Below are 27010 nucleotides of genomic sequence, written 5' to 3' on the forward strand. Positions count from 1 at the left end.
TAAAATGTTGCATATTCCAGGCAAAGCAGATGCAGGAAATGAAATCATTGATGAAAAAAAAAAACCCTGGATATAGAGGAAGATTTTTACTCTGTGATACATAAAATCTGCTTAATGGGTGAAGAATAGTATCTGCTTCGTGCAACTGTCAGGGATGCCTTGGGCGACATTTTTACATATGGATACCTTCTGATCATCTTCCAAAGTCAGTTTGCTCAGACAAAAACAATACATAAATGGATAGATTGGGGTTCGAAGATGTAAAAAAGTGATCATTCTCCTTTGTAGTCTTGTGCATTGTATATAGAATGGGTTTGGTGTTTAAGCTGATTGTGTAAAACTAGTTCACCAGAAAATATCAACAAAATTACCATTTTGATCCAACTGGTTCTTTTCTTCAGCACAAGCAACCCTGCAGTAAATCTGCCCCATTTGTGCTGCTCTTTGGTTAAACTATTCTTGGGACCCTCCAGACTGCTAGACTAAAAAGCTGGTGAAAGCTTTTATATAAAAGGAACTATGGCATTTAATTTTTATAGCTCATAAAGATATTCAGAAATATTTGCTTTCTTTTTTATTATTATTTGTTATTTTGGAAATCTTTGTTTTATACAGAGCTATCATAAATAGACTCAGCAGCCAGTAAATCCATTGGGCCCTCTGCAGACGGGAAAAACATCTGCCTGGTTTGCCGTGCTCAGAGCGGGCTCCAGAGTCCTCTGACTCAGGCCAAATGAGAAAATGTACTTCTTTGACAAGCTGAAGTAACCCACTTCATGAAGCGTAATTCACTTCCCATCAAATCTCCCCCCATTCCTACTGTATTCCAGCCTCTCTCTGATTTTTCAGCTGGATCTAGATACTAATTTGCTTGCTTTAGTTATGTTTAATATGGTTTTAAAGCTGCGGACCTGGATGCTGTCCTGGTGCCTGCCTGTGAATTGCTTGTGAGACAGACCTGAACTTCCTGTTGTTTGTGCCTTAACTGCTAAGACTGTGTTCTTCTGTTTCACAAAAGCTGCTGAGCGGAAAAAAAAAAATATTGTAGCATATAGTGACAGGATATCATCACTCCAAATTTACTCCAAATTAAAAAAAAAAAAAAGTTGTCATTAATAACTTACTGTTCAGATGAGCTGAGTAATAGTTTTTATGTTTTGCTTTGGTTCTAAACAGACAACTTGGGAAGGAGCTAACCCTTTTTTGTTGGTTTGGTTTTTTTCATGTATTGGAAGGGTAATTGTTTCTTAAATGAAGTTTTATTTGTGGGGGTTTGTTTAATTTGGTTTCTTGAACTTTGAATATGAGGTGAGCATGGGAAGTATCGGTTTTCTGGCTGTGAGGGTGGGCAGGTCACTGCTGGCAGTAAAGACTTTTTTTTAAAACACTACAGAAAAGAAAGCTTTGACTGTTCAGAACTATTTTAAGGCATTCGGTGTTCTTTACAGACTGGAAGTGATGAGTACGCCAAGTTACAAGTGCAGATTTCTAAGAATGCTTGGTACAAAATGATGTTAACACTGGACTGCAAGGTCTAAAAGCAGGTGCCTTTGGGGAATTTTGCTATAATAGCCATAAAAAAAAAAGGAAACTAACTTCTCTGTTTTAAGCATATGAGTAGATTTTATGAGTAGATTGCTGACATAAAAGAGAAAGGTGATAAACTGAAGAATGAACTTGAAAGTGTTCTAGTGGAAAAATCCCATCTAGGCTCAATGAAGATCTTTGTTTAGTTTTTAAGCATTAGTTAAATCATTTTCCATGACTAGCGTAATTCCAGCAATCAAAGAACTGAATATACTTTACTGCAGTTGAGTAGACTCTGTAAGTCAATCCCTTGTACAGCTGAAGATGTCAAATAAATATGTAATCATGCAATCTGATTGAGTTCTAATGCTGGTGAGCAAACAGCTCAAGGGCTTAAGAAGTCCTGCTATTCACCACAGGCTTATTTTTTATGTGATACGGGCTGTGTTGCTAATCAGATATGGTATGTTTCTGTCTTTCAGATTTACCACTGGATTATAGATTTACACGATTTTCCTCAAATAGCTCAGCAACTGCTGGGTACTACCCAAGCCCTCCAAGAGCACTGCTGCCAAATGAGGAGTCAGTGACTATGAAATAGGTTGTCGGCTTTTTCCTTGAATAACCCTGTGGCCCTTACTTAAACTGCTATCAAATGCTAATTGGTGAAAATGCTGTGTGATGCTTCATAAAATAGAATGATGGATTAAAGCAGACTCCTGTGTAGACTTGTGTTTCACTTGTTGCTCTGGTCCAGCCAGAACAGGTGAGCAATGCATCCCTCTCTCTAAATCTTCTGACCACCACTGCCTTTCGCAAAGCGCTGTTGGCTTTTTCCATGTACTGCCCAAAACCTTCAAGAGAAATGTACTGGTAATAACTCATCCCAAGTTACATTCTACATTTTCAAGGACATTTTCACTACTATCCCTATTTAAGGTGATGCTGTTGCTACCGTAAGCCCCAGGAAAGACATGAACCAGACCTTCAGCCATATTTCATTAACAACTACCTTGGACAGCCCAGGTTATCACCATAGATCAGTGTTTTGCAGGCTCTGAGGAATTTTTTCTCTCACTGTAACTATTCTTGCTGACACAGAAAGACTGAGGCCCAAGAGAAAGATGCATCATACTCCAAAAGAGATTTGAACGGGATCTAGGCAGCTAAATGCAGACTGACAGTCCTGAAAGCCTTTGTCACACACTTCGTATTCCTGAAAGTGCCTAACCACTATTCAGCGGTAAGGTTCCCCACGTGCCTTTTCCTCCTTTAGTCTCCAGTACCTCAAGAGTCAGAGCTCTTCTGCAGAAGGGGGGAAACGTGTGCAGTTCCCTTCTCAGCTTGAGTGGATTCAAACCCACATTCTACACCTCCCTGGGAAATTCTTCCAAGAGTAGGAAGGATACGGTATATGGAGCCATCTTTGCTAAGTACAGCCTCAGCCCAGAAAAGAGGCAAGACTGAAGACATGAACTAAATATGTGCTTTCTTATCAGCTAATTTAAGCAAACGGGCATCCTCTTCTCTGTGCATTCAGTTCGAAAGACCAGATTCTCCAGCGCTTTGGACAGGGAGCCTTCGGTAACTAACGCAGGGTAACAGATGCAAAAACATGTCAAAGATACTTGTTTAGTCAGCAGTTTTGTCTAGGCACACTAGCATGGTAGAATTTTGGATACATTTCCCTCAAAGTTTAAAGACATTTTATTGTCTTGCTTTCAAGAAAGGCCCACAATAATAATTTATGTCCTGAGATCTAGACAATTATCAGAATGTATTTAACTTGTGTTAACATTTAACTTACGTCACAACAGTACACTCGATTTTTACAGCTTCACCAGCTAAAATATTTTGTGTCAGAATCAGACGCAAACACTATTCCACCTCATCTCAGAGATACCAGTCTTTGTTTCCATACTTTTTTCCTACCTGTATTTCATTTACATAGGGATGTTATTTTTACATTCTTGTGGTTCAGTATACTTACAAGTAATATGTCACATTTCCCATTTAACATTAAGCATTGATTTTTTGAAAGGAAAACATAAATGAAGAAAAAATTGAGAAAATTTTCCTTAAAACCAGGTGGGTGAGGAAGGAAAATGAAAGTGCCATTCTCCTCCTCATCAACTCTAGGCTGAAAATATTTGACTTAGGAAGGTAAAAATAAGTAATACTTGAGTTTATTTTGAAATTTTTAAATTAGCATCAATGTCTTCGGCAGCAAATCTGTCTCATCATAAGGATATGATTTGTATTAAGCAGAGAGATATCCAGATTAAGATCACAGATCCCTGATTACAGCATCATTTGAAATTCTAACCTGAATCAAGTAATCCTCTGCAAATAATTTCTATCTAACTAGGTTGTGGTCCAAACCAATATTGTGTACCATCACACTTTTGTTGTTCTGAATTTGGAACTGATTCTTGTAGGTTGGGGATTTTTTTTCTTGTTTTTTAAAGAGAATTAATTACAATTGAATTGTTAATGAAAGAGTGAAAATTGTCTAAGTAAGTCCTGGTGTCTCAGTGGAGAAGCAGTATTTTTTTTAATGGAAAGGTGACAGATTCTAAGGACAGCCTGAACACAAAGCTCACCAGAACAAATACATATACAGACTTGCTCAACTGGGAGGTGACAGTACCTGGTTTTGATGAAGGCTGTCACCAGCCATTTGCACTTGCTGGTGGAAGGACCAAGGAAGAAGGGGATAACAGAAGGCTACTGCAAGCACGACTCCAGATGCCACCATGTGCTGCAGAAAGACTTAGGGGAAATAACAGAAGCATTTGCCCAAAAACCAGAGTTCCTGTGAAATGAGGACTTAATGACTTTTACTAAAGACTCTTCTTATTCAAGAATCTCTGCAAATTATACAGGTCTTATTACAAAGCAGAGGTTGGCAGTGAAGGAACTTTAGGAGGGCAATCCGTGGCGATGGGAGAGCTGTTGGAAATGGAGGTGGCATGGAGACCAGGGAGAAGAAATGCACGTGGCAGAAAATTGGTAGAGAGCTGGCCATATTTAACATGACACTGTAAAGACCCCATATTTGCTTCTTCCTTCTTTCCTTTTTTTTTTTTTTTTAAACCCCTGGAAATCTCTGAAATGTCTTGGATTCTGTTGTGAGAGACATTGACAGAAAGATCACTGAAGTGCCTGCAACACTATCTTGAGTATAGGCGGGGAGACATAAAGTTGTAAAGATTCATTAGAATCACCGTGTCTGGTTAGATAGCCTTGAAAGGCACAGTTTTGCTTAAAACTAGAGATGAATAGCAAGTCTCCTTTGGTGTCTGTTTTGGTATAAAGCACATGTGTCTGAATTTTAAAATAAAGAGAATTTATTTCTGAAAAAAATATAAGTTCTCTGAATTTACTTTATAGCTGAGCAGCAAAAAGAAAAAAGGCAGACAAGGTCATCACGAAGCACTGCAAGGAGAGTTTCGTGCAACAGCCTCTAACAAAGCAAAACTTGACCCACTCAGAATAAAAGATATATAAATCAAAAAACCCCACCCTAGTATAAATTAATACCTTTAATAAATTAATACCTTTAATACCTATAGGGAAGTCAACTTTGATGCAAAGCAGAGCTCACTGCAAATGTTTCCTGAACAGGGCTTGTTCCTGGAAACTAAAGGCTTCTTAATCCCCAGCGAGTGAAAGTTAAATAAACAAATGCAGATAGCTTATCCGTGGTAGATACGGGGCACTGCAGGACACAGGCCTTTCTGAGGCTGGTGCTTCCCCAGGCTGCTGGGGCTCTCCAGCTCGTCCGAGTCCCAGATGTGTGATAGTGCAGCAATGCTGGAGCGATTCCTAAGGGAATTCACAGGAAAATTTGCCTGATGATAGGCACCAGCATCCAGCACTCCCCAAACTGGTTTAAATTTGTGTAAGTAGCAACCAGCCGTTGGCCAGCCTGGCATGACAGCCTACCTAGGGAAAAAAATCTATAAAACGTGAACATGGTAACATGAAAAGGGGGGTTCATATACAGATGTGCAACGGGCAGATCTTTTGGGATGCAGAAGGGCTCTAGGGCTCCAGGCGAGGTGGCTGGACCACCTCCAGTGTCTTAGGGCTTGAGACACTGTGTAACCACCGATCTCACAATCTTTTTGACAGACACTGTAGAAGTTGAAGAAATGTAAAACACCTCACTGACAAGTTGGCGATTACTTATCAGTTGCTGTATTGTAAAATGGGATGCAGAAAGTCATCTACCACATGCGATACACAACACTGATCTTTGTCTGAGGGAAAATAAATATAAACTCTGGCCCATCTCCAGGTCATTGGCCCTAGGACACTCTGGATCAGATCTGGCTACAACTAGATTGCAAACCATGTAACTCTCAGTAAAGGCTGGCTTATTGTGAAATTGCTCTAAATCAAAACTGTTTGCTTGTGTTTTCCGGAGAAACAGTCATTCTGTAGAAACCTCATTTTTTTTCTTTCCAGGAGTCCTAATCCCACCTGAGAGAGGAGTGGGGTATGGCCAACACCTATTGTCCTAGCAAAACGAATGGTTTCCAACCTGGCCTTGGAGTGCTTCTCTGTCCTATAGATGCATATTTTCTAGCTATGTAAGACAATATACAATTTGTAATAATCTTTCTTACCATCAGCGGAGATGTGATTTTACATTTCTCACAGTGGCCTTGTTTGAGGTGTTTGGCCATGACTTGTCCAGTCACATACCAAATAAATACTGTAGTTTCACCTTTCAGTCTTTCCTCCTGGAGCCAAGAATGCATTAAATCATGCCAAGGCAAATGACAACAGAGTGTTAGAATATATAAATCAGTAGGGAGATCCTGACAGTGAGAAGGCACTGTCTGAGTTCCCACGTCAACCTTCCTTTGCCACCACAGGCAACACAAATGCATTGAGTGTAAACACACTTTTTTACACAACCTTGATGTCCTACAGTAGAAAGAGTTTCTCCAAAAGTCAGGTTTAGAAATAAAGTCTCTTCTGTGCAAAAAGGTAAAAGTCTCACACACTACACCACACAGCAAGGGATCTGACAGGAAGATGTTGCTTCTGACTTCCCTGGCAAAGGGGTACGGCATGGGGCAGCCTGCTGCTCTTCAGCGTCATGGAAGGAGCAAGACAAGTTTTCCGGTACATTTAAGCGACTGACTTTTAAAACCAAATATGCCTCTTTCTGTACACATGCTTGGAGGCAGATAGTATTTCAGCTGAAGCATAGCATCAGATGTAGGAGGGAAAGTACACGGCTAAAGGAACCTTATCTCTGCAGAGAGTGCCAGCTATAATGGTGTAACGGCTATAATGACATAGCCACAGACATCTATTGTTAACAACTGACCAAGAACCAGCCCTTCCAGCAGGCACGTAGCTGATCCAGAAGCCCCCGGGGAAAGGCTCAATCCCATTATAAATCCAGTTGCCTGTAATTTTATTTTCTGCAGTTCTGAATAAGTGGAACATCGAACCTCCTTGGTGAGTCACAGGAGGAAAAAGAACTATAAAAAATAGAGGTTTTCTCCTAAGTGCTTTCAGTGCAAGAAACAAATCCTGCTTTTCCGTAAGCATTATAAATAGAAATGCTTAACTTGAAAACAGAGCCTGGATTAGGGCCAAAATAAGATGGAATCCAGGAAGTTAAACAGACTCAGACATTTCCAACTTGAAAAGCTTGCCAGCATCTTTACAGGGCAAACTGGGGATTCCTATCTACAGGTCAATGGACTAGTGCTGTCACCAGCATGACCGATCATTTTCTTGAATTTAGGACAAAGGTGTAAGGGAAATTTTCTCAGGATGAGGTGGGTACCCACGGCAGTTCTTTGGCAAGCATGGCAAGACCGCAGAGGATTTGCAGCTGACCAGATGCCACAGCTGACAGAAGGGCAAACATCTGAAACACCGCGTCTAACTTCTGCCCCCACTGCAGCTAAGCTGATTTAATCAGAACTGTGCTAAAAATCCCTCGTGCTTCCCACTCACGCTGCCAGAGAGCATACGTAGTTCTCTCACACATGGTCACAACGTCTTTTAAATATTTGCACTGGGGTGAGAAACCATCGCAGCCACTTCACTTCATGAAGCTCCCAAAACTGGGAGCAGAGACGGAGCTGTCTTTAGGGAGTATGTATGACTACAACCAGAGCCAACCAGGTGGTGGGCACCGTTGCTTCAGAATCAAGTGTGCAGAATTGATGACTATGGTAGCCTCTAGTGCTGCATATGTAAGCATTATCTTTAAGGGGAAATTAATTTCTAATGCCCGTGTTTGTGTTTGATCTTGGCTGCAACTAGGATACAGCAAATCAGAGTGAGACGACTGCAAAGAGAAATGGAGAGTCATCAAGAAGTTCAAATATAGTCCCTAAGACACACCTTTTTCATTTGCACATCTCTAGTGTAAGGAGGAAGAGAGAGACACAGGAGTATGAAACACAAGAATTGGGGGTGGGGAAAGTAAGCAAGTTGTAAATACTTTCATGTATTCCAGCAGTTGTTTAGTTATCTGCCTGGCTTTCTACATATCAAGTGACTCCATAAAATAGGTGGATTCTAGCCTTAAAAAACCCACAGTGTATTACAAATGGAAAACATTATTGCAATGTATCTGGCATCCAGAGAGGGAGATTGTGGCAGTCAGCTCTAAGGGAGCACTGATGAAATCCGTCTTGAGAAGGTTTCTCTCAGCATGAGCATTCATGGTTTGTAGTCCCCAGGGGATACTGCTCGGTTTATAACATCGCAGAAAATGGAAGGACAGAAGTTGACATGTTGAGAAAGGTCATACATTTGAGAACATAAAGTAACAACCAATTCAGCTGAATGAAAAAACACATGCTGCTGGGTGCCCCTCCACATACGCACACTCCAACCCGTTCTGATCATCATCTGAGAAAAGGAAGGCTAAGTGATAAAGAGCAGGACAGTTAGGCAGCCTGACAGCTGCTAGAAGGAGATAAACCTAAACCCAGCTGATGTCTACAGTAATGTAAAAGCAATAAAAACGGTATTGTCCTACTGCTGTCATAATGGATTCTACTATTGAAAGGCACGGACCAGATGATACATGTAATTTTTTTATTGGTCCAGGTATTTTTTGGCATTTCGCTCTAAGTACCTATATACCTGCTTTATGGCTGCTGTCTTCCTGACATGTCTGAGGACCATAAATCTGTCTCCACTCACAACTGTTTTACCTCTCCTTGCTGAGGTTACTGATGCTGATGCTTCCCATTTACTAAGAAATCTGCAGGAATTGTTTTCTCATCTGATTTTCTGTCTGCTGGCCTCGGGCTAAAGCAGGCTGAACACATGGTGAGAGCAAGAAAGAGGGAAAGAAAGGAAATGTAAAGCAGAGAAAGATCTTCCATTTACATACAAAGAAGAGCTGTTTAGGAAACAGGTCTAGTGCTTTCCCCTTCCAGCTACCCTACTGATACTTTGGCTACCACAACATAGAAAACTGCATCTGTGAGGAAGAGAGAGGCATTTCCAATCTGCAGATATAGAGGCAGACAAATGAGGGAAGAAGCATTTGTTGCACTAATGCATCCTTCCAGTCCCCTAAATGTACCTGGCACCTGATAGACCTGTAGGAAACAACTGGCTAGATCTTCCTTTCAAAGAAATTTCTTTGCACCACACTAAATGTGCCCCAGCCAGAAAGGTGTCCTAACGAGCTTAGACAAGATTTCCAGATTTCCCACTCTTTCAGGTTCCCAAGGCTGATTTCAGACCACTCCTTTTCGTTACCTAGTTTTGGAGCTGTGACTATTTCTGCCCATTGCCTGCACAGTCAGCCAGAGCCCCAAATCCCCGAGTAGTAAATGCTATGAATCATGCAACACTCTCATAAACTTGAAGGACATTGTAGGAACAACAACAAAGTTAGGACACTGTCTGGTCCACACCCTGGCTGGAAAAGAGGAGATAGCCAACATTCCCCCATATGAGGCTGGAATTGGAACAAGTTTTGAAAATTAGAGCTGCCTTCATGTACCACTAATAAAGTCCAGGGGGAAGAGTTGGGCAGAGCAGCCCAGATCAAGGAGGGCAGGGTGAGCATTATGCAAGTACGCAGACTTGCAATTCTGCAGTTCAACTACAAGAAGAGACTGGCATAATGCTCTCATCCTACCGATTTCAGCTCACAGCATTAAGATCAGAAATCATCACAGCTGGACACAAAAGAAGGGAACACAAGGGTCATGGTCAAAAGAAAATCAATTGTTCTGGAGAATTAGTGAAAAAATCCAGAGAATTTTGTATTTTTCTCTCTTTGAAGAGTTTTGCCACTTGATGATAAAAGTAGAAGTGCCTCTTACATGGAAATTAGAGACCAAACAGATCACACAGAGAATAGCACCTCAGTGATAGGGAGGTACTTTTTAAAAAAAAAAAAAAAAGCAAAAACAAACAAAAAAAAACAACCCAGAGAGGAAAAATAAAAGGAGAAAAAATATTGTTGCATAGGCTGGGCAGAAAGAAAGAAAAGAATGGCCAAGGCTGTGTATGTGAAGCAGACTGAGTGACATACAGCTTCCCTCTTTAGGCTAACATCTTCAGTCATAAAGAAGGAAAAAGGAAACTTCCCCCCATTTTCACATCTAAGTGAGAGCCAAAGGCTTTAAAATGTATGAAGCATCAGCAGACAATTCACTTTGTGTGTCCTCCAGAAAGGGTGAGCCCTACATCACTGGCTCACTGCAGCTCTGCTGCCTCCCTTTCCCACAGCCCTAGCAGAGCAACAGGGGCTTGCTCCCTCTTCATGTCCGCATGATCCAGCTCATCAATGCAGCAGGAAAATAAAGGGCATTTCCCTTCCCTGCAAACCAGATAACCACAGGGCCTTCTTGGAAGTTTTCCCTTCTCAAACATCATTTACTACAAGGGGAGTAAAGGACAGATGTTCTCAAGACCTCATAACCAAGAGCTCTCGCTGCTCAGTGTTGCTGATGTGGCAGACATTTTCAAGACGTGCACGGTATACTTTGGTGTCTAAGACAGTGACTTCTGTGTGTGCGACCTAAAAAAATTGCCATTGTTGGAAAAGGGCAACATTTCCCACGTACATTTGGCTCAGTCACACAGACACCAGACATTTCATGTTCCTGGTAACATTGCTTGCCATAAAGGCCAAGGAAAAATAAAGAGCATGTGACGCATGAGTAGAACAGTTTCTGACCTGAACAGTTTTCAAATAATTTCCATGGAACATGCTCTGCACAACCTAGCCAAGTCAATGGTCTTTAGCTCCAAAAGGTAAATTTAGCTCCTCTCCTAAATCCATTCTGGAGCAATGCCAGCTGAAAGGTCATTTTCCTGTATGTTTCGGTGTTGCATGATGTAATTTAAGGGAATGATAGCTACACCAATTATTAATCTCAGTGGGATCTTTCCAATAAAAAAAGAAGAAAGGAACAAATAAAGTAGGGTTCTGCTACTTGGGAACAGAAAGGGAGTGAGAGATTTCAGGGGTAGAAGAACCAAGGGTGTGGAAATTGTATGATGGTGTGTTACGGAGTCAGTCATTGAAACAAACTTTATAGTTGGTGGCAAGAATAGGTAGCTTGAGGATTTGATTCGTCATATCCTAAAGACAATGTTTAAAACAGGTCAGATGAATTTGGGCCTGAAAGTATTTTGTTTTCTCTGCGGTTATAGAATCTAACTTGACTAGATCAGCGGTAGTTATCAGCAAGTATAGAACTAAAGTGCATGACACGTTCAGAGGCTAGATGGATCCCACACAGAATTTCTGCTCAAGACTGACATTGTTTTATTGCTTAATTGTTTTCTTCTTGCTGTCATCAGCAACAAATTCACTGGCATGCAGCAAGGCTGGCAAATCACAGAAAGAAGCTCAGCCTTAGCAAAGGAGGTTATATTCATAGCTAAAGAGGTGAAGGGCATAGGAGATGAAAGAGGAGCCATAACCTTGCCTATGCAAGTAGTATTTTGGACATAAACGTACAAAAGAGGACTGAGAAGGACTTTGACAGGTCATCTGGTCTAAGGCAAGATCTTAGAGCTCATCTTGCTCTAAGGCAAGATCCATCAGACTTTCTGGACCTGAACTGTTCTTTTCAAATATATGTCCAACTTGTACTTAAAAAGCCTTCAGGGACAGAGGTAGCATTCGCTCCTATTTTATTTACCCTTAAAGATACTTTTTTTTCCTATTTAGCCTAAATTTCTCTTACTGCAACTTACATGCTGTTCTCAGAGGATGTGGATAAGAGATTATTATCTTCTTTTCAGCAGCTTTTACGTAGCTGAAGTCTGTTATCAGATCCTCCTCCAATCTTCTCAACCTTAGGCTAATTTTTTCAGTCTTTCCATATATATGATGCTTGCTAAACCTGGGATCATCCTCATTTCAAAATCGTTAGTAGCAATGCTCAAGTTAATCTAGAGTGGACAGATCTTGCCTCTCTTAGATATCTCTGAATCTTCCTATAATATTTTTTTTTTTATTTAGCCTGACAAGCACCCTGTGAGTTATTGGGTGGTAAAATGAGCCTCATTTTACACGAGGGGACACAAGGCAGAGAGGATTTGTGGTTCTCCACTCTGCATATGTATCTCCATCCCAGCCTAACTGCACACCAGAGCAAGACCCGAGCATAGCCCAGCTCATCCTCTGTGAGACAGAAACGGAGAGCACAGGCTATAGGGGAGCCACAGTGTGCTTTGCCCAGATATTCAGTCATGACAAGGCAGCACAGTGCAGTTTGTCTAAAATATACATAGATACAACCACAAAGGTCAGGATTTCAAAAACCGTTCGGGCATTAAACTGTTCAGAATTGTAAGGTCTAATTCCATTTTACTTAGAGTCAGACACTTAATATATTTAAATACCTAATGATGCAGAACACGACTGGTACTTAGACACCTCCCTTCTCATCACTTTAGGTATCCTGACTATTTTAATAATTCCAGTAGAATTGTCCTCTTAGCCATATCTGGTCTGACCAGGGGAGGCTGTAGCTCTTCTCATGTTCATTCGTGTCACAACATTCATATTTTACAACTCTACTATCAATGCAGTATAGGATACCATTCCAACAGGTGGTTAGAAACATATCTTCTAATGATTAATCTAGTGTTTGCATGACTGAAACTGAAGCACTTAGTGCTTTTAGGCATGTCATTACTGGTAAAAAAACCAATGTTTCATTCCAAGCTCTGGCTTTGCTCTCAGAGTTTGCAGCAACTGCTTGTGCATCCCAATTCATTATGCTGAGACTGTCAATACACATCACTGGGAAATACAACAGGAGTGAAGGAGTGAAGGGGAATGTATAGTTTCTAGTCTCGCCTGGTTTCCACAAGTTTATTAATCTTGATAGAACAGCAGGAAATCACACTATAAACCACAAAGAGCTTGTTTAAAATCATCCTCAGAAAACACAGTTTTTATGTTTTAAAGGCAGGAGCACTTAGAGCCCACTAATTGATCCAGTAGCATCAGTAAACACTTTATGAAAATGAAGAATAAGCTTTGTGAAATGTAAACTTCAGGTAGTTGGACACCATCCTGATGTATGACATGTAAATGTCTTTATTTTTGCTCCAGTAGAGAGGTCTGAAGATGATAAAACATGCTCAGCTTCTGGGAGCCAACAAACATTTGAAATTCTTCACTTCATACTTTTTCCTGGTTATAGTGACTAAGAAAGAAAGCAAAGGTAACTGTTCCTAAGGGCCCTTTATTTTATGCTCTTTTATATTACTTTCCTAAGTCTCTTCGGTAGAGTGGCTGCAAAAAATTGTCAGGGTGATTGGCCTGAATGGTCATGATATTTCACGTTTTTGTTTTACAGGTGAAACATTTCATGTAAGGAGTCACACCATACTTCAAAAAGCAGATTGACAAATTGGCTTTTTGTTTCTTTGCTGACTTGAGGGAACTTTTTTTTTTGGATGGGAGCTCCTATTACGCTCACACAGCATGGTGACAGCACCAGAGGTGGATATTGCATACGAATGGGTCACCCTGGACGCTTTAACCACCACAGCTCCCCTTGCCCGAACCGTGGTGCCGGTGCCATACGTTCTAGCTGCAGAAAATCAAAGGGCCAACACATTCCCTGCAGAGAAACGAGTCCTCCCGCTAAAAGGGAGAATTAGGGTATTTCCGTCAAGTACGAGCCGGGGAGGAGCGGGCGGGGGAGGGAGAAAAATCCGTGTGTACGCCAGGAATAAGTAACTAAATAAGCACACGCAGAACCGAAGGAGCGCCCGGGCCGGATCGGGAGGCTGCGCAGCCCGTGTGCCCGGCAGCGAGCCGCGGCGGCGGGACCGTGAGGGCCGGGCGGGCTCCCCCGCCGCTCCGCTCTGCTCCGCGCCCGGCCGGGCGGTTCCCCCGGCGAGTGGAGTGGGGCCGCGGCACTGCCCGCCGCCATGGCGTGAGGGGCCGGCGGGGCCGGGGGAGGAGGAGGAGGAGGAAGAGGAGAAAGAGGAGGAGGAGGACCGGGGAGAGGTAAGGAAGGAGGCCGGGGAGGCGGGAGGTGGAGCGGGAGGGGGGAGTCACTTTCTTCCTCAGTTGAAAAACGCCCCCCCCCCCCCCCGCTCGCTCCCCCGGGGCTGCGGAGGAGAAACTTTCTGGCTGCCGAGCAGTGTGTCCGCGCCGAGCCGCGCCAGGCAGGGGCCGCCGGCGGTGAGTGCCCGTGCGGTGCGGGGCAGCGCTCCGCTCCGCTCCGTCCTCTCCATCCCGTCCCAACCCTCCGCTCCGCCGGGCGCCCGCCCCCGCTCCTCCTGTCCGCGGCGGGCTCGGGGAGGCTGGCGGCAGGACGGGCCCCGGGAGCGCCCCTGCGCCCGCGCGGGGCCGGGGGCGCCGGTTACCGGTGGATTTGGGGAGGGGAGGTCGGACCCAGCGCTCCCCCCGCCCCGCCACATGTGTCCCCATCGCCAAGGCGCTGGTGGCGGCCCGCCGCGTTAGCGGGCACCAGGTGTCGGCGGGCGCCCCGCGGCAGCGCCCGGCGGGGGCCGGGGAGCGGGGGCCGGGTCGATCCGGTGCGGGAGCGGGGTGGGCGCGGGGTGGTGGCCGGCGGCGTCCCGCGGGGAGCAGCCTCCAGGCACGGGCTTTTCCGGGCTGTCCCCGGCGGAGCGGACGGCGGGTCGGCGCGGCGTGGCGGTGCGGGCGTGCTGTCAGGGCACCGGCGGTTGGACACCCGCACCCTTCCGGAGGTGCTGGGCAGCTCGCAGGATGGGCCCCGCGTGTCCGAGGCGGGGGGTGGGGTGGGGGGCATAGCTCTTTCTGTTTAAAGCTCTACCTCTGGGCGCCGTGTGTAACAGCTTCCTGCTCTTCCGTAGCACCATTACCGCAAGAGCCTCCGAGCCCTTTGCTAACGAGTTAAGCCTCCCAAACATGCGTGTGTGAAAGGTAAGCGGCAGCATCCCTGTCTTGCACCTAGGGAAGCTGAGAGACAGGAAAAGAGAGATTTGCCCGATGCAACTTCCTGCCACTCTTCTTTTTTGTTGTTGTTGTTGTGGAAAAGTTGTAAGTGACCTGGGACCACAGTTACTAACTCACAAAGCTCAGTCTCCTCAGCCCCAGGATGGCAAGTTGCAATTGCTTTAGCTGGTATTGCCCGGAAGGGATGCATCCTCACTTGGTGCGTCTCATGCCAACTCTTCAAATTCAGTTTGGTATGAATGAAAGTAGCCATTCTCTCTGCTTTTCTGTCATTCCCTCTTGAAACAATATAAAGCTGTGATATTTTTCTGCATTTTCAAGCTGGAGTGGCTTCTTTTTTTGGGCATAAGCAAGGGCAGTATAAGAAATAGATACAATTGTGAATGAAATACATGAAATATTGCTCAACTATTTGGAGATTTTTTGTTACCCTAAGAAGATCAATTGCAATTTAAATAACACTAAAGTTTTAATATAATCTAAACAAAGACAAAGGAAATCTCAGCTAAATATTGCCACATTATGTTTATCATGCCAACAATTATTATAACTCATTGCAGTATTTCAAAAAAGGAACAATTCAGCTTCAGGGCGGCAGTGGGAATCAATAATTCAGATGCTGTTTATTACTCTGAAAGACTCTTGCTGGGTAGCCTCGGGCAAGTCACTCCACCTCTCCGTGGCTCAGTTTCCTTCCTCATAAAATAGATAAATGTGCTTGTTTGCTTCACAGGGGTGTTGAGAAGTTTAATTAATTAATTGGTTTCATAACTACTTGGAGATCCTTGAGTGCATTTTTCTACAGAAGCGCTAAGTATTATTTCAACTATGAGTTCTTTTACTGTGTGTCATTGCTTATATGTGTTTCTTCAGTGACCTAAATTAGCTAAATTTTTAGTGGAAGTCAACAAAGTAGCAGTTCTGGATTGGCATTTTCTTGACTATCTGCAAACTTCACTGGGATGTGAAACCAAAATATACTAATCGCAGCATATTTTACTGGGACAGAACTACTGGTACTTAAAGAAAATGTCATTTTCTTTTCTTATTATTCAAAGCAAGAGTTTGCTTTTGTTGTTTTATTTGAAGCATTGTGACACTATGCATAATTTTGAATTGCCACTAAGAAAACTGAGTGCTGTTATTTAATAGAAGAGCAAGAGATGAGAATAGTTTATAAACATATCTGTATCCTCTACGGTGGAAAGTGACCTCAGAAGACACTTGATACTGGTTTTCCACTGCATATTCATATACAATCTCTTCTAAAACCGGTTCTTCGGTCATAGAGAATATGGGTTGCAAAGAAAGAAATCCATGAACTGAACAAATTGACTGCCTGTGGTGAAAGTTGGTAGATTTTGGTTGCCTAAGGGAGCTCAGTTTTTGTTACAGTGTATATTAGTTAATCTAACTAGATATTTAGTAAATGTCCATACCACAATGGAGAGGAAAATATGTTTAATTACCTGGCTAAATGTTAGATGTGATTTTCATAGGTTTCATAAAATTGTAAGTAAAAAGGAGTAGCTGAAAGCTAGTTTTAGAGTGACATCTTGGTTTTGATACTTTCTAAAGGCTCATGCCTTTACAAACACTGTGCTCACAAGGTCTGTGTGTCCCATTTCTTTTCCTCAAGTACAATGACAGCAAGCACATAAGCTTTTTCAAAACTGAGTTCAAATAAAGCCTAGATCAGTGGTGGTAGAAAGTCATTCCCATCACCAGGCAGCTGCTGGGTTGTGAATGAACGTAGTGAGTTTATACGCTGGTGGAGAAATGGTCACATCCATCAGTACCCAGCAGTCTGAGCAGTGAGAACTAGGGTTAAATGAGGCTGTAAATGAGTCTGTAAAACTGAAGTGTCCCTTCTCTCAGAAGTGATTGCATTTAGCTAAAACCAATTCACATTCTTAGGCTTGTGTGTGGAAACTTGCACATCTGGCACCCACAACATATTCTAGCAACGAGCAGAAAGAAATTTAGTTACTACTGCTATTGTTCCTGGACATTTTGCAAGAAATAAAGCCCATTTTCCCTGGTTTTTTTCTGAAGGCACTAAAAAAAATAAAGAAAATAACAACTTTCCGTAGCCCTGGTTTAGACTCAGTAATCCAAGTGTCTGGTGAGTGAAAGAAAATAGGACTTTTGCTTAGCAAGTTTATTTAACTGGTAAATATGATACCTCAGCGGCAAGTTTGCCCTGGCTGTTTACACCTTCTTTGCTCTCTCCATTCAGCTGAGGTAGATAAAAGAGCTTAGTTACAGTAGCGTAGTCCCCTAAAGCTGCTAAACCATGGTGCCAGTTTGTGTTCAAGACTGTAGCCTCATATTTATTATAAATAGACTCAATATTTGGTGGACAGAGCTTCCTTTGAGCTACTTTTCTGTTTAGATGGGTAAGCTTTGTACCGATGTCTGTTAGCCCCGCTAAGCCCAGCTGGGATAAGGGGAGGTGTGACAGAACTGCATTAGCAAAAACCCCAAACCCTTGTGCACAGCACTTTGGCCAGGCTCGGTTATCTGCTCAGGACGGGAACAAAGCAGAGGAGGGGATTAAAGCCTGCCAGGAGAAAGGAAATTTAGCTGATGTCACCTGGGACCTTTCTCATGAATGGTTTGTCAGTAGAAGTTTAGCAGAAGTGCAGTGTTGGTAACGGAGAGCTGACCAGAGGGGTCTGGTCATTTTGGGATTCACATGAAGGGCAGAGTGCTGGAAATAGTTTCTGACATCAGGTGATGACATCATGCTTTCATCTGCTCTTGGGACATGGTCAGGTGTGAAAGCCCAGGCACAACATGGCCATTATGTACACTGTCTGAAATTACCTTTGTTTGGTCTGTCCGTTTTTCCCCTTGCTTAAACTCACAGAGTATACAGTAGAAATCGGCAATAGCGTATTTTAGAGCAAGATTGTAGGGACGTCAGTCACTTGACTCAGGCAGGTATTGTATCTCTGTACCAGACAATCAGAATTTTAACGTAAGAGTTCTTTCACCACAGTTGTCCTGGTATATGTTTTTGGTTTGGTTTTGTCAGTTTTTAACAGAAATAGTAAAAATGTTGAATGTTTGATATAAAGCCAGTATGCCTTCTTAAGTCTTCTAATCATATGGCTGCCTTGAGTTATTAAAGTATTTTCAAAAGTTGTTTGAAAGCATTTCTGTGGATGTCATGTCATTTTAAAGCCTTTTAATCAGATCCTTGTAAGCATGGTGCATCACATTTTTTGCCAAAACAACGTGTCAGGTTTCAGTTCTGCTGCGAGAGCCATGCCTGCACAACTCAAGGTCAGAAATGAGATTATACAATTCAAAATTTCATAATTAACCTGTGATTTAATGGTTGTGTTGACGCCTACTCACACAAATTGGTCATGCCAGTTGTGAGTAGCTAAATTTTGCAGGAATAATGTAGCCTTCTAACTCCATGTGCATTTGAGGCTTCTGTCTATGAAAATATAATTGTCACTTTTTATCAAGGGTATTCCGGGCAGCAGTGCAGACAGTAGTAATAACCCCAAAGGAACTGCAGGACAATACATTTCATTGTTTCTCCAGGTTTGTACCTTTGAAAAAAATCAGCTGCATCTGGGTACATATGTATTATATCCACAGATAGATGGATAAACTATATGTAACATACATATATATATATATATATATATATATATATATATATAAAAACCCCACAGATAATTAGATAACACATGAAAGCAGCAGAGGTAACAACAGAATTGTACCAGTAATAATGAACAGCATATTGATCTGCGGTGAGATATGACTACTGGGTAGAGTGGTGCAATTTAGGTCTATAAGCACAGAGGCGATAATCCTGTAGCAAATGAAAGAGCGGTTCTTCTATGTGAATACGCATTTGAGGTCTGCGTACACACATCTTAAGATGATATGCAGATAATATAAAAGCAAGTGTTGTTTTAAATTGCTTAGATTGAAGTCTTTTTAAGTTCATAAATTGACTTTGCTGGTGCTCCCACATGCTATCACCATGCTTTAACGTAAATAACAAATAAAATTTTAATATAGTCTTGTATGCAAGACTGAGTCATAAACAGGATATGGAAACACAGTTAAAATGAGTTTTGATCCCGTAGCACCTGAAGGATATGATGCGTTTTAGAATTCCCATCTATTAATATGACGTCCTGTGGAAATGCTTTACACATAAATATATCTATTTCATATCTTCAGCTACTGAAGTCTGTAGGTAGATAGAGATATAGAGAGAGTGAGAACTGGTTTTGTAAAACTCCACCTGGAATATTTCATTCGTTTCCAACATCTTGGACATGACTGAATGAAGAGCAATTAAAAACAACAAACAAGAAAGACTAAAACTGTTAATTATACATAGCAGAGGCGAACAACAAGCCAGGGGACTGAAAGTATTTGGAAGAGTAAAGTTCAAGACTAACAAAGAATTATTAGTTGGAAAAGAGGATAGAAATTAAAGTAAAAAATGGGAACGCTGATCTCGGTATAAGAAGTTTCTGATGCTGTAATCAGCCTCCTAAAAAGCAAGGGAAGCTCCATGGCATGCAGCAGTCTGAGTGGGCTGGATTAAGCACCAGGAGGAATTTTGTTTTGACAGCAGTAAATTGGCTTTCCCCTTTTACATGTATGATTAATTTTTTCTGTCCTTTCTTTGCACCTCCTGGGCATTGCAATCACCCTCTGAAGGTTTTCCAGCTCTTCCTCTGCGCCACGGCTGTACCCCTCGATCCATGCAGAGACCGCGCTCTTGCTTACCTCGGATAATCTCTTCCTTTGCTCACTTCCTCTTGCGAGGCGCAGTTGCGCTCTTGGGTTGGAGGCTGCTGTCAGAGCAAACCCTAAGCGCTGTTTCTGAGACCCCACACCGAGGGGTTCACATCCTTACAGACCCCCCGACTGGCTCTACGTGCGTGGGCCGGGAAGATGCGTTACTTCTTAGCAGCTGCCAAATTAATACCTTCTTCTCACCACCCAGACTGTTACAGGTGCTTTTGTTCTGTGTTCTGTCCTAGTCCCCAGAAGTGTCCTACACGCTGTAGCAATGTCATAGACGGATGAGCGGTTTGCAGGATTGACTGCTGGGACAGTAATGGAGCAGACAAACATAGTTAATATATCGGGTTTGGCCTACATGAAAATTCTCAAACTGTCTTCCATTGTTGTTAGCTTCTGTGAAAACATTTCTGCAAAAAATAACTATATTTTTAATTCTCAAAATGGCCTTCTAAAAAGTACTTCGGCTCAAGTTAAAACAAAAAATGCTCGCGCTCTAAAGGAAATCTTTCTGTGGTAGTTTATAGTTTTATGCCTTTGATGGTAAAAGTGCCTGAGCTTTCATTCACTGAATGTGGATGCCTTAACAGGCTTGTCTGTACTGGTTGGGAATGATCGCCTTCAGGGTTCTGGATATCAAAATCACTTTCTTACTTATTCTATACAGTGAAGTATGGAATAAAAGATCCCAGTAAGGGTTAGGAATAGTCATTTTAGTGCAACCAAAAAATTGAGAAAGCATTTATGCACTGGGATAAATTATAAAATAGAAGAAAATTCCAAATTCCCAGATTATGGTTTGGACATGCAGACAATTTAAATCTTGGTTTTGCCTGAGGCAGAGAAAAGGTTCTATGTTCAGTGTGCGCATGCGTATGCCCTGTTAATTTATATATACAGTGGTAAAATAGACAAATAAGCTTTTAAATGAAAGGAATAAACAGAAGAATCTTCCATCGCAGATACCTTACACATCCTACTGTAAACTTACAAAAATACTTTGCAGTTGCTCTCCTATCTGTAGCATGGTGGAGAATGAGTGCAGCCCTCCATTCCCCCAGAATGACGGTCTCAGACAACTGTGTACTGCTTTAAATAGATCCATTGAATTTTGTGCATAGATCAAAGGACAGACACGAGTTTAAATCCTGACTGCTGACATGATGTCATATACTGATAATTTCTATAGGAACTGTTTGTTTCTGATTGCCTTTACGATTTTCATAGCACAGCTGTTATTCAGACATGTAAATTGCTTCAAAGCTTCTTTTAAGGTATTTCAGATTGCTTCAGAACAAGTGCAATACTGAATGGCCGGGTACCTGAGCTATACTTTATTTTATTGTAGATTTAATTCTGAATTATATTTGGGATTTCAGTATTTAAGCTTTTAAATACCTTTGACATTATATAATTGTGATGTAGCGTATTTCTCATAGTGAAAAAAATCAGAGGAAGAAATGAAGTAATGTCCCCTGGTGGTTAAGGTCGTAATAGGTATTTTTCAAGTTGTAAGGAGTGATTTTTACACCTTTCCAGCATTTTTATTGGAGAGGCAGATGGTCAGTGGTGTTTTATCTGACTGACCGAAAGGGCGGTGAAGGAAGAGCTCCCGACTGCTCTTACCTTGGGACATGAGAATTTCCTGCACTGGTGTCCAGCCCCGCAGCTTTGAGAGGGACTCAGCAGTACCACTTGCTGATGTGGGAACTGTACGGCTTGGGACTTTGGTCAGTAGATTTATTGTGATTGTTACGGTACAAAGATAAGTTTATACTTTTCTTGGTCCCACTCCATCTGCTGCTTAATTTTGCTGTATCAGATAATGTTTCTGTGAGTCAATAGGAACGGAATGGCAATATATATGGGAATTAGTCTCTATTGACCCTTTCACCTCTCTGCTTTTGTGGACTTACCCTGCATTATTTAATACTGAAATGTCATTGGATTCAGTTAGAGGACTTAATTGCTCTCCCATTTTTAAATAGGTTTGCAAAATATTTGGATCAGTGGTAAAACTGACATTGTTGAACAAAATAGCTCTCCATCATGATTTTAAAACACTACTATTTCCACCTGATTAATACAGCTTTATAGATTCTGCTCCTTTATCAGCAACAAAGTCATTTGCAATGTGTGTGAAAAAAATTGCTAATGATTTGAGGTATTTGGACAAAGTGCTAAATAAGAGTTCCTACAGAAGTTTGCTTTTCTCCACTGTGATCTAACCTCATGACGAACAATTACATTTTGGCAGCTGTCAGCATCGGTACAAAAAGATGTATACCCATCTACATTTAGCGGAACAAGATACCACATGCATCTTCTTGCAACATTACCTATGAGTTTGATGGCATTAGTATCGCAGCAGCTGCTGCTGGTGGTTGAGCATTTCTTGTGAAAATAGCTATGACTCTCTTACCTGTTTTAGTATTGGGTGCTACAATTGCTTATTTTAATTTTAGTGCTAGTACTTTTGAATGGCTTAACAAGGTGATCTTACCATGTAATTTAAGTTGTGACAAAAGCAGAGTGGCACTGTTATTCAGCATGAAATTTGGAACTGACTAAGCATTATAAAAAAATGAGTAGAAAAAGCTTGCTTTCACTTTGAATAATTTATCAAGAAGCACTGCAAAAAAAAAAAAAACTTTGAAAGTCCTTGCTGATTCAGAGGTCATTGTCTAAGGCAAAAGTTTGAAGATTTGCTTTTTGACAGTATGGTGGAACAGATTTTCCATTAAATATTTGAACACAATTCTTTCTTACCCAAACACTTGTGGAGGTCATTCAGGTAGCAATAATGAGAACTGTAGCCTTTGCGGAAAATAGGAGCTGCCCAAAAGAAGACAAAAAGTTGTAAAATCTGTGAAGGTAAGTATTTAAATGGTAATTTTGAGTTTTAAACTAGCTAAAATATTTCCTTTTTTTCTTACAAGCATAGAGGTTTGATACTCAAGCAGAGTGTCAGTGCTGCTCTTACTTTCTCTGGAGACAACTAGGTACTTTGCAGGGGAGTTCAGATGGAAGCCAACATATCTGCAGCAGAGGTGCCAGGAGTTTGCCTGCAGCATCTCCTGAGCAATCTGGAAAGAGAAAATAGCACGTGGGGAGTGGGAAGCCCAGATCTCACCAAGGGTGTAACTCCATCCACCTCCTTCTGGCTGGAGACTCCTGTTCATTTTGAGCATTAGCCTTCCCCAGGGCACACAGTGAGGTAGAAGAGGTCCCATGACTTCGGTGGGTCATGCAGTGAGGTGGAGGAGAGCCCGTGACCTCAGCAAGCATAGGCAAGAGCCGTGTGCTGTGACAGTCACTCCTGGTGTGACTGAGTGGGCAGGTCTGACTTCTTTGTGTCCCAGCCCTGGGCTGGGGGAAGCTCTTTCATTCAGAAACCTGAGTGAACTGTGGTTTTGCGATGCCGCCAGTTGGTGGAAGTTTTAGTCACCAGAAATCCCACCTTTTCTGTTCCTGGCTGCAAAGGTTGATGAGATACCCATGTCAGAGGTGAGTCATCACCTAGTGTTGGAGATGCTAGCAGAGACACCTGCAATTTCTACTTCTTAAGAAGTGATACAAGTGTCCCAGCAAAAAGCATCCACAAAAGCATAGCGGCTCTTCAGAACTGCAGTTGAACATCTACTCGTTGATGCAGATAGGGAGAACTGCAATAGTTAAGATTTACTCTGTTTTTGTAGAGTAAGTGATGTTCTTTACTGTTTGTTTCTGCTGGCAGTGGAGTGGAAATCGTGGCAAATGCTCTTTCAGTCTAGGACTAAGTGAGAGCCTTTTCAAAGCTCATGGTATATAAGCATTTTCTTCCATGGGCGAGCATCCTTCACTCTTCTTAATTTTCAGTACTTTATCAGGTCATGGTTTCCAAACCGAATAATAAACCTCTCATTTTCAGAAAAGGTTGAGTTGCTTGGTAAAGTTTTTCTTGGAAGATGTGGCTGGTAATGATGTAGTGCAATATGAGAGTAAGAAATTCTTTTAACTTTAAAAAATGGTCAGTGTGATTTAAGCAATCAGAAAGCCCAAGCTCCCATTCTTTTGAGCCCTGTGTATCAAACAAACTTGTAGCAAGTTCACTCACAACTGGTAAGTTGGAGTTTATGTCCAGTTATTGAGCTATGCAGATAACCAAGGTTCATATGTGCGTCTTTGAACAGTACTATGTTTTTCTTTAGCTTTCAGTATGCAAGTAAGTTAACTAAGGAAATGTCAAAGTATAGAGTTCAACACAGTTGAACATGCATTCTGCGTCAGGGGTTTTGGCTTCCCCCCGCCCAGGTACGTTTATACCATTGTAATGAATTTTAAATAGTCCCTAAATGTTACTATCTTTGTTCACATCCTTCTGCTGAAGTTGTTTTGGTTCTTTTGCAAGTGGTTTGATATATGTCTTATTAATTAGTGTAGTTTCTAAACAGCTACTGAACTGAGGAATGATGACCATGCCCATTAGTCCTATGGAATTACCTGGACAAGTCAGTGAAGTGTGTGGTCAGGTCTGGTCCTAGTCAGCAAAGAGTTCGATAGTGTGTGCGGTTCAAGGCCGTTCTGCCGTTTGAAATCCCTGCAGGGGTTGTTCGTCATGGCTGCGTCCAGAACCATGCAGTCTGGGTGATAGTTGTTATTGCAAATCCACCCTTACTCTCTTTGGAGCTTTGCAATTTTTTTCATTATTACTTTTGCTGGTCCTGCTTTTAAGGACATCACAGATGAGCAAACGTGGAACATCAGTCTCTCCTCACTGCCTGTAGCACGGTTTGAGCCATAGTCGTGCCATCCTGGCGCCTCACCTGGGGATTTCTCTCCACGTGGCTGTGCCTCCACAGAGGTTTGTATGGAAAGGAAGGTGGACTCTTATTCCTGCCTCCTCCCATCCACCAGTCACACCGGGCTGAGCCCTGCAAAGTTATGGGACAGGGCTCACTGGCCTTACCGAATCATGGCTGCTGTGAGTTATTGTCTTCATATCATAGGAAGGGTGTCAGCGTGATTTAACCAAGAATAAATAAGAATGACTTTGTAGTCCTGCTCTTGTCACTGCCGACTGCCTTTCTTCCAGATCTTGACTCTGAATATGCTGCCTATGAATATACTATAGATTGGTTTTCCAGTTATGCTGTTGTTAGTCTGAACAGTGTGGTATGGTGATTGCTTCTCTGGTACAAGGTGAAAAAAGGGTTTACTTTCTCTATGAAATGCACACGTGCATAAGGGGAGAAAATGAGGAGGGTCACCAAATTCTTAAAATATAGACTATGAATTTTAGACAACACTGGAGCTGTTCAATGATGGTGAAATGCTGGGAAATGTGTGTCCAGACTTACAAAGAGGGAGTTCTGGGCAACCTTAGTGTATATTCCCTCATCTCTGGTCAGAAAGACCCTAATTTAGGGAGCTCTTAAAACCATCCCTAAATTTATCTATGTGCTTAATTCTCACTGATCTGCACAAGTATTTTAAGAATTCAAGCCAAGGAAAAGAATGCATGTAGTCCTTAATGCTAGCTGTGATTTTTTCTGATTGTGTAAGTCAGGAAACTTCTTTCAATGTATCATGATCACAGAAAAAGTTACAGGCATTTTGTGCTTTTTTTTTTTTCCAGATTTGTTTTTAGGTTCTTTCCTCTGCCCCAGGTTCTAAAGAATCATAAACACTTTAAAAAAACCTATGTGTTTGATTTTTGGGGGGGTGGGGTAATTATGAAAAAGGAGTTGTTCTCAACAGTTGAAAAAATGACATCATGTTTCAAACATGATGCACGTTTCAAACATGATGTACCAGTTTGGCTGTTTTCTACCTCCTTTCTTTCAAAATATACTCTTGTAAGTTTTGCTTATTTATAGATGAGAATATGAGTAGACTTGAGTATGTTTGGATAAACTATGGTGTATGTTTCTTTGTATGTGTGTATGTGGTGAGAGAATATGTGGATATAGTAAAAGTATTACCAAATAAACCACCCTGTGATCCTGTAATGCTTGATTTACATCCAAAGAAAGGGCAAAACTTACTTGCAAAATGCATTCAAATACAATGAAAATGTCATCTTCCATTAGACTCTGTTAAAGCAATTATGCTTTAAATATGCTTTAATATAAATGTAGGCAGTTACAGGGTGCAATATTATTTTTACCTTAGGCAGGAATGCACAAGAAAAGGTGTACTTCTTGGCCAAAGATGCTTGTTCCCAATTTTAGGAGCTGAACGCAAGCAGCTAGAGTAGTCATGGAGGGACCCAGTCTATCAAGGTTGTCTCATTGTCTATGCACATATTAATGACATTGTTGAATCAGGATGTGGGTCTCTAAATAAGGCTCTAGCAGCCTAAGTTTCTGTTCGAAAATTTTGACATCTATAGGTAGGGAGCTGCAGGGGGAAATAAAAGGTTGCCTTGTACTTCAGCTTACGAGTTTTATGACTGAATCCTATGAAACAGGTTTTCCATGGAAAAAAACATTTCATATTTGTTTTTAGGTTTTCTTTCCTTCTGTCTATTTCTTCTTTTAATAATTGAAAACTACTGTTCATTATTTACATAAAACTGTCTCTCTTGGGTCTGCTTTCTGTAACCTTTCCCCTCCGAAGAATTCTAGGAATTTGCTGGCTTTCCTCAGGGGAATCCTGGCTGTGTTTTATCTGAGGCTTCAGGCTAGATAGTTGGTAATTTTTACGAAGTACCTTACTATGTTTAAATACTTGCATGTAACCTCTGCATAGATTTGCCAGTTGAGCACATTTTGAGAAGTCATGTACATAGGAAAATATGTACTTGAATTCAACATTCAGCCTTCTTAGTAGCTGTAAATCTCCGTATGCAAAATGGAGAGCACCTTAGAAAAATAATAATAATAATAATCATGCAAACCCCCTAGATGCCCTAAAGACAAGGTATTTCAGCTGTTTTTCTAAGGCTCCGCCGCTTTCTCTTTCTCTTTTTTCTTTCTGACTTGTTCTTTTTTTTTTTTTTTGAAAACGCAGACGTGTCAGAACCGGAGGCCTTGAGCGCAGTCTAAAATGACCCCGGCGCAAACCTCCAGCATTCCTCATCCTTCCCTCTCCAGCTGCTAACATCAGCCAAGGCAGCACGCAGGCTTGGCTGCCGCCAGCACAAGCTCCCTGCCTCTCCCCCTTCCTCCTCCCCTCCCGCCTTTCTCTGCTTGCCAGTACAGTCAGCACCGCTTCATCTTAGGTACCGTTGCAATTATTTGAAATCTCGAGTACAAGAGCTGTCAGTGTGTTCCTTCGCCTCAT

At 41.9% G+C, this 27010-nt stretch overlaps 2 protein-coding genes across 5 annotated transcripts in view; both read left to right on the forward strand.

The window, feature by feature from the left end:
- NT5DC1 (5'-nucleotidase domain containing 1) overlaps window positions 1-4847 on the forward strand; it is a 153108-nt gene extending 148261 nt beyond the window's left edge. Inside the window, exon 12 of the mRNA XM_054822399.1 lies at window positions 2010-4847. Within this exon, the coding sequence (XP_054678374.1) occupies window positions 2010-2128 (119 nt within the window). The 3' untranslated portion in view covers window positions 2129-4847. The remainder of the gene's footprint in view (window positions 1-2009) is intronic.
- Window positions 4848-13779: 8932 nt separating this feature from the next.
- DSE (dermatan sulfate epimerase) overlaps window positions 13780-27010 on the forward strand; it is a 36450-nt gene continuing 23219 nt past the window's right edge. The window contains exons 1-2 of one of the 4 annotated variants that reach the window (XM_054820367.1): window positions 13780-14020; window positions 14854-14923. The gene's annotated coding sequence lies outside the window, so the exon portion shown is untranslated. Of the gene's footprint in view, window positions 14021-14118; window positions 14198-14402; window positions 14490-14853; window positions 14924-27010 lie in introns of those variants that run through there. The other 3 variants (XM_054820366.1, XM_054820368.1, XM_054820369.1) reach the window with 3 other exon arrangements.

This window comes from Grus americana, chromosome 3 (genome assembly GCF_028858705.1).
Source record: "Grus americana isolate bGruAme1 chromosome 3, bGruAme1.mat, whole genome shotgun sequence".
In the NCBI taxonomy this organism is placed as follows: Eukaryota; Metazoa; Chordata; class Aves; order Gruiformes; family Gruidae; genus Grus; species Grus americana.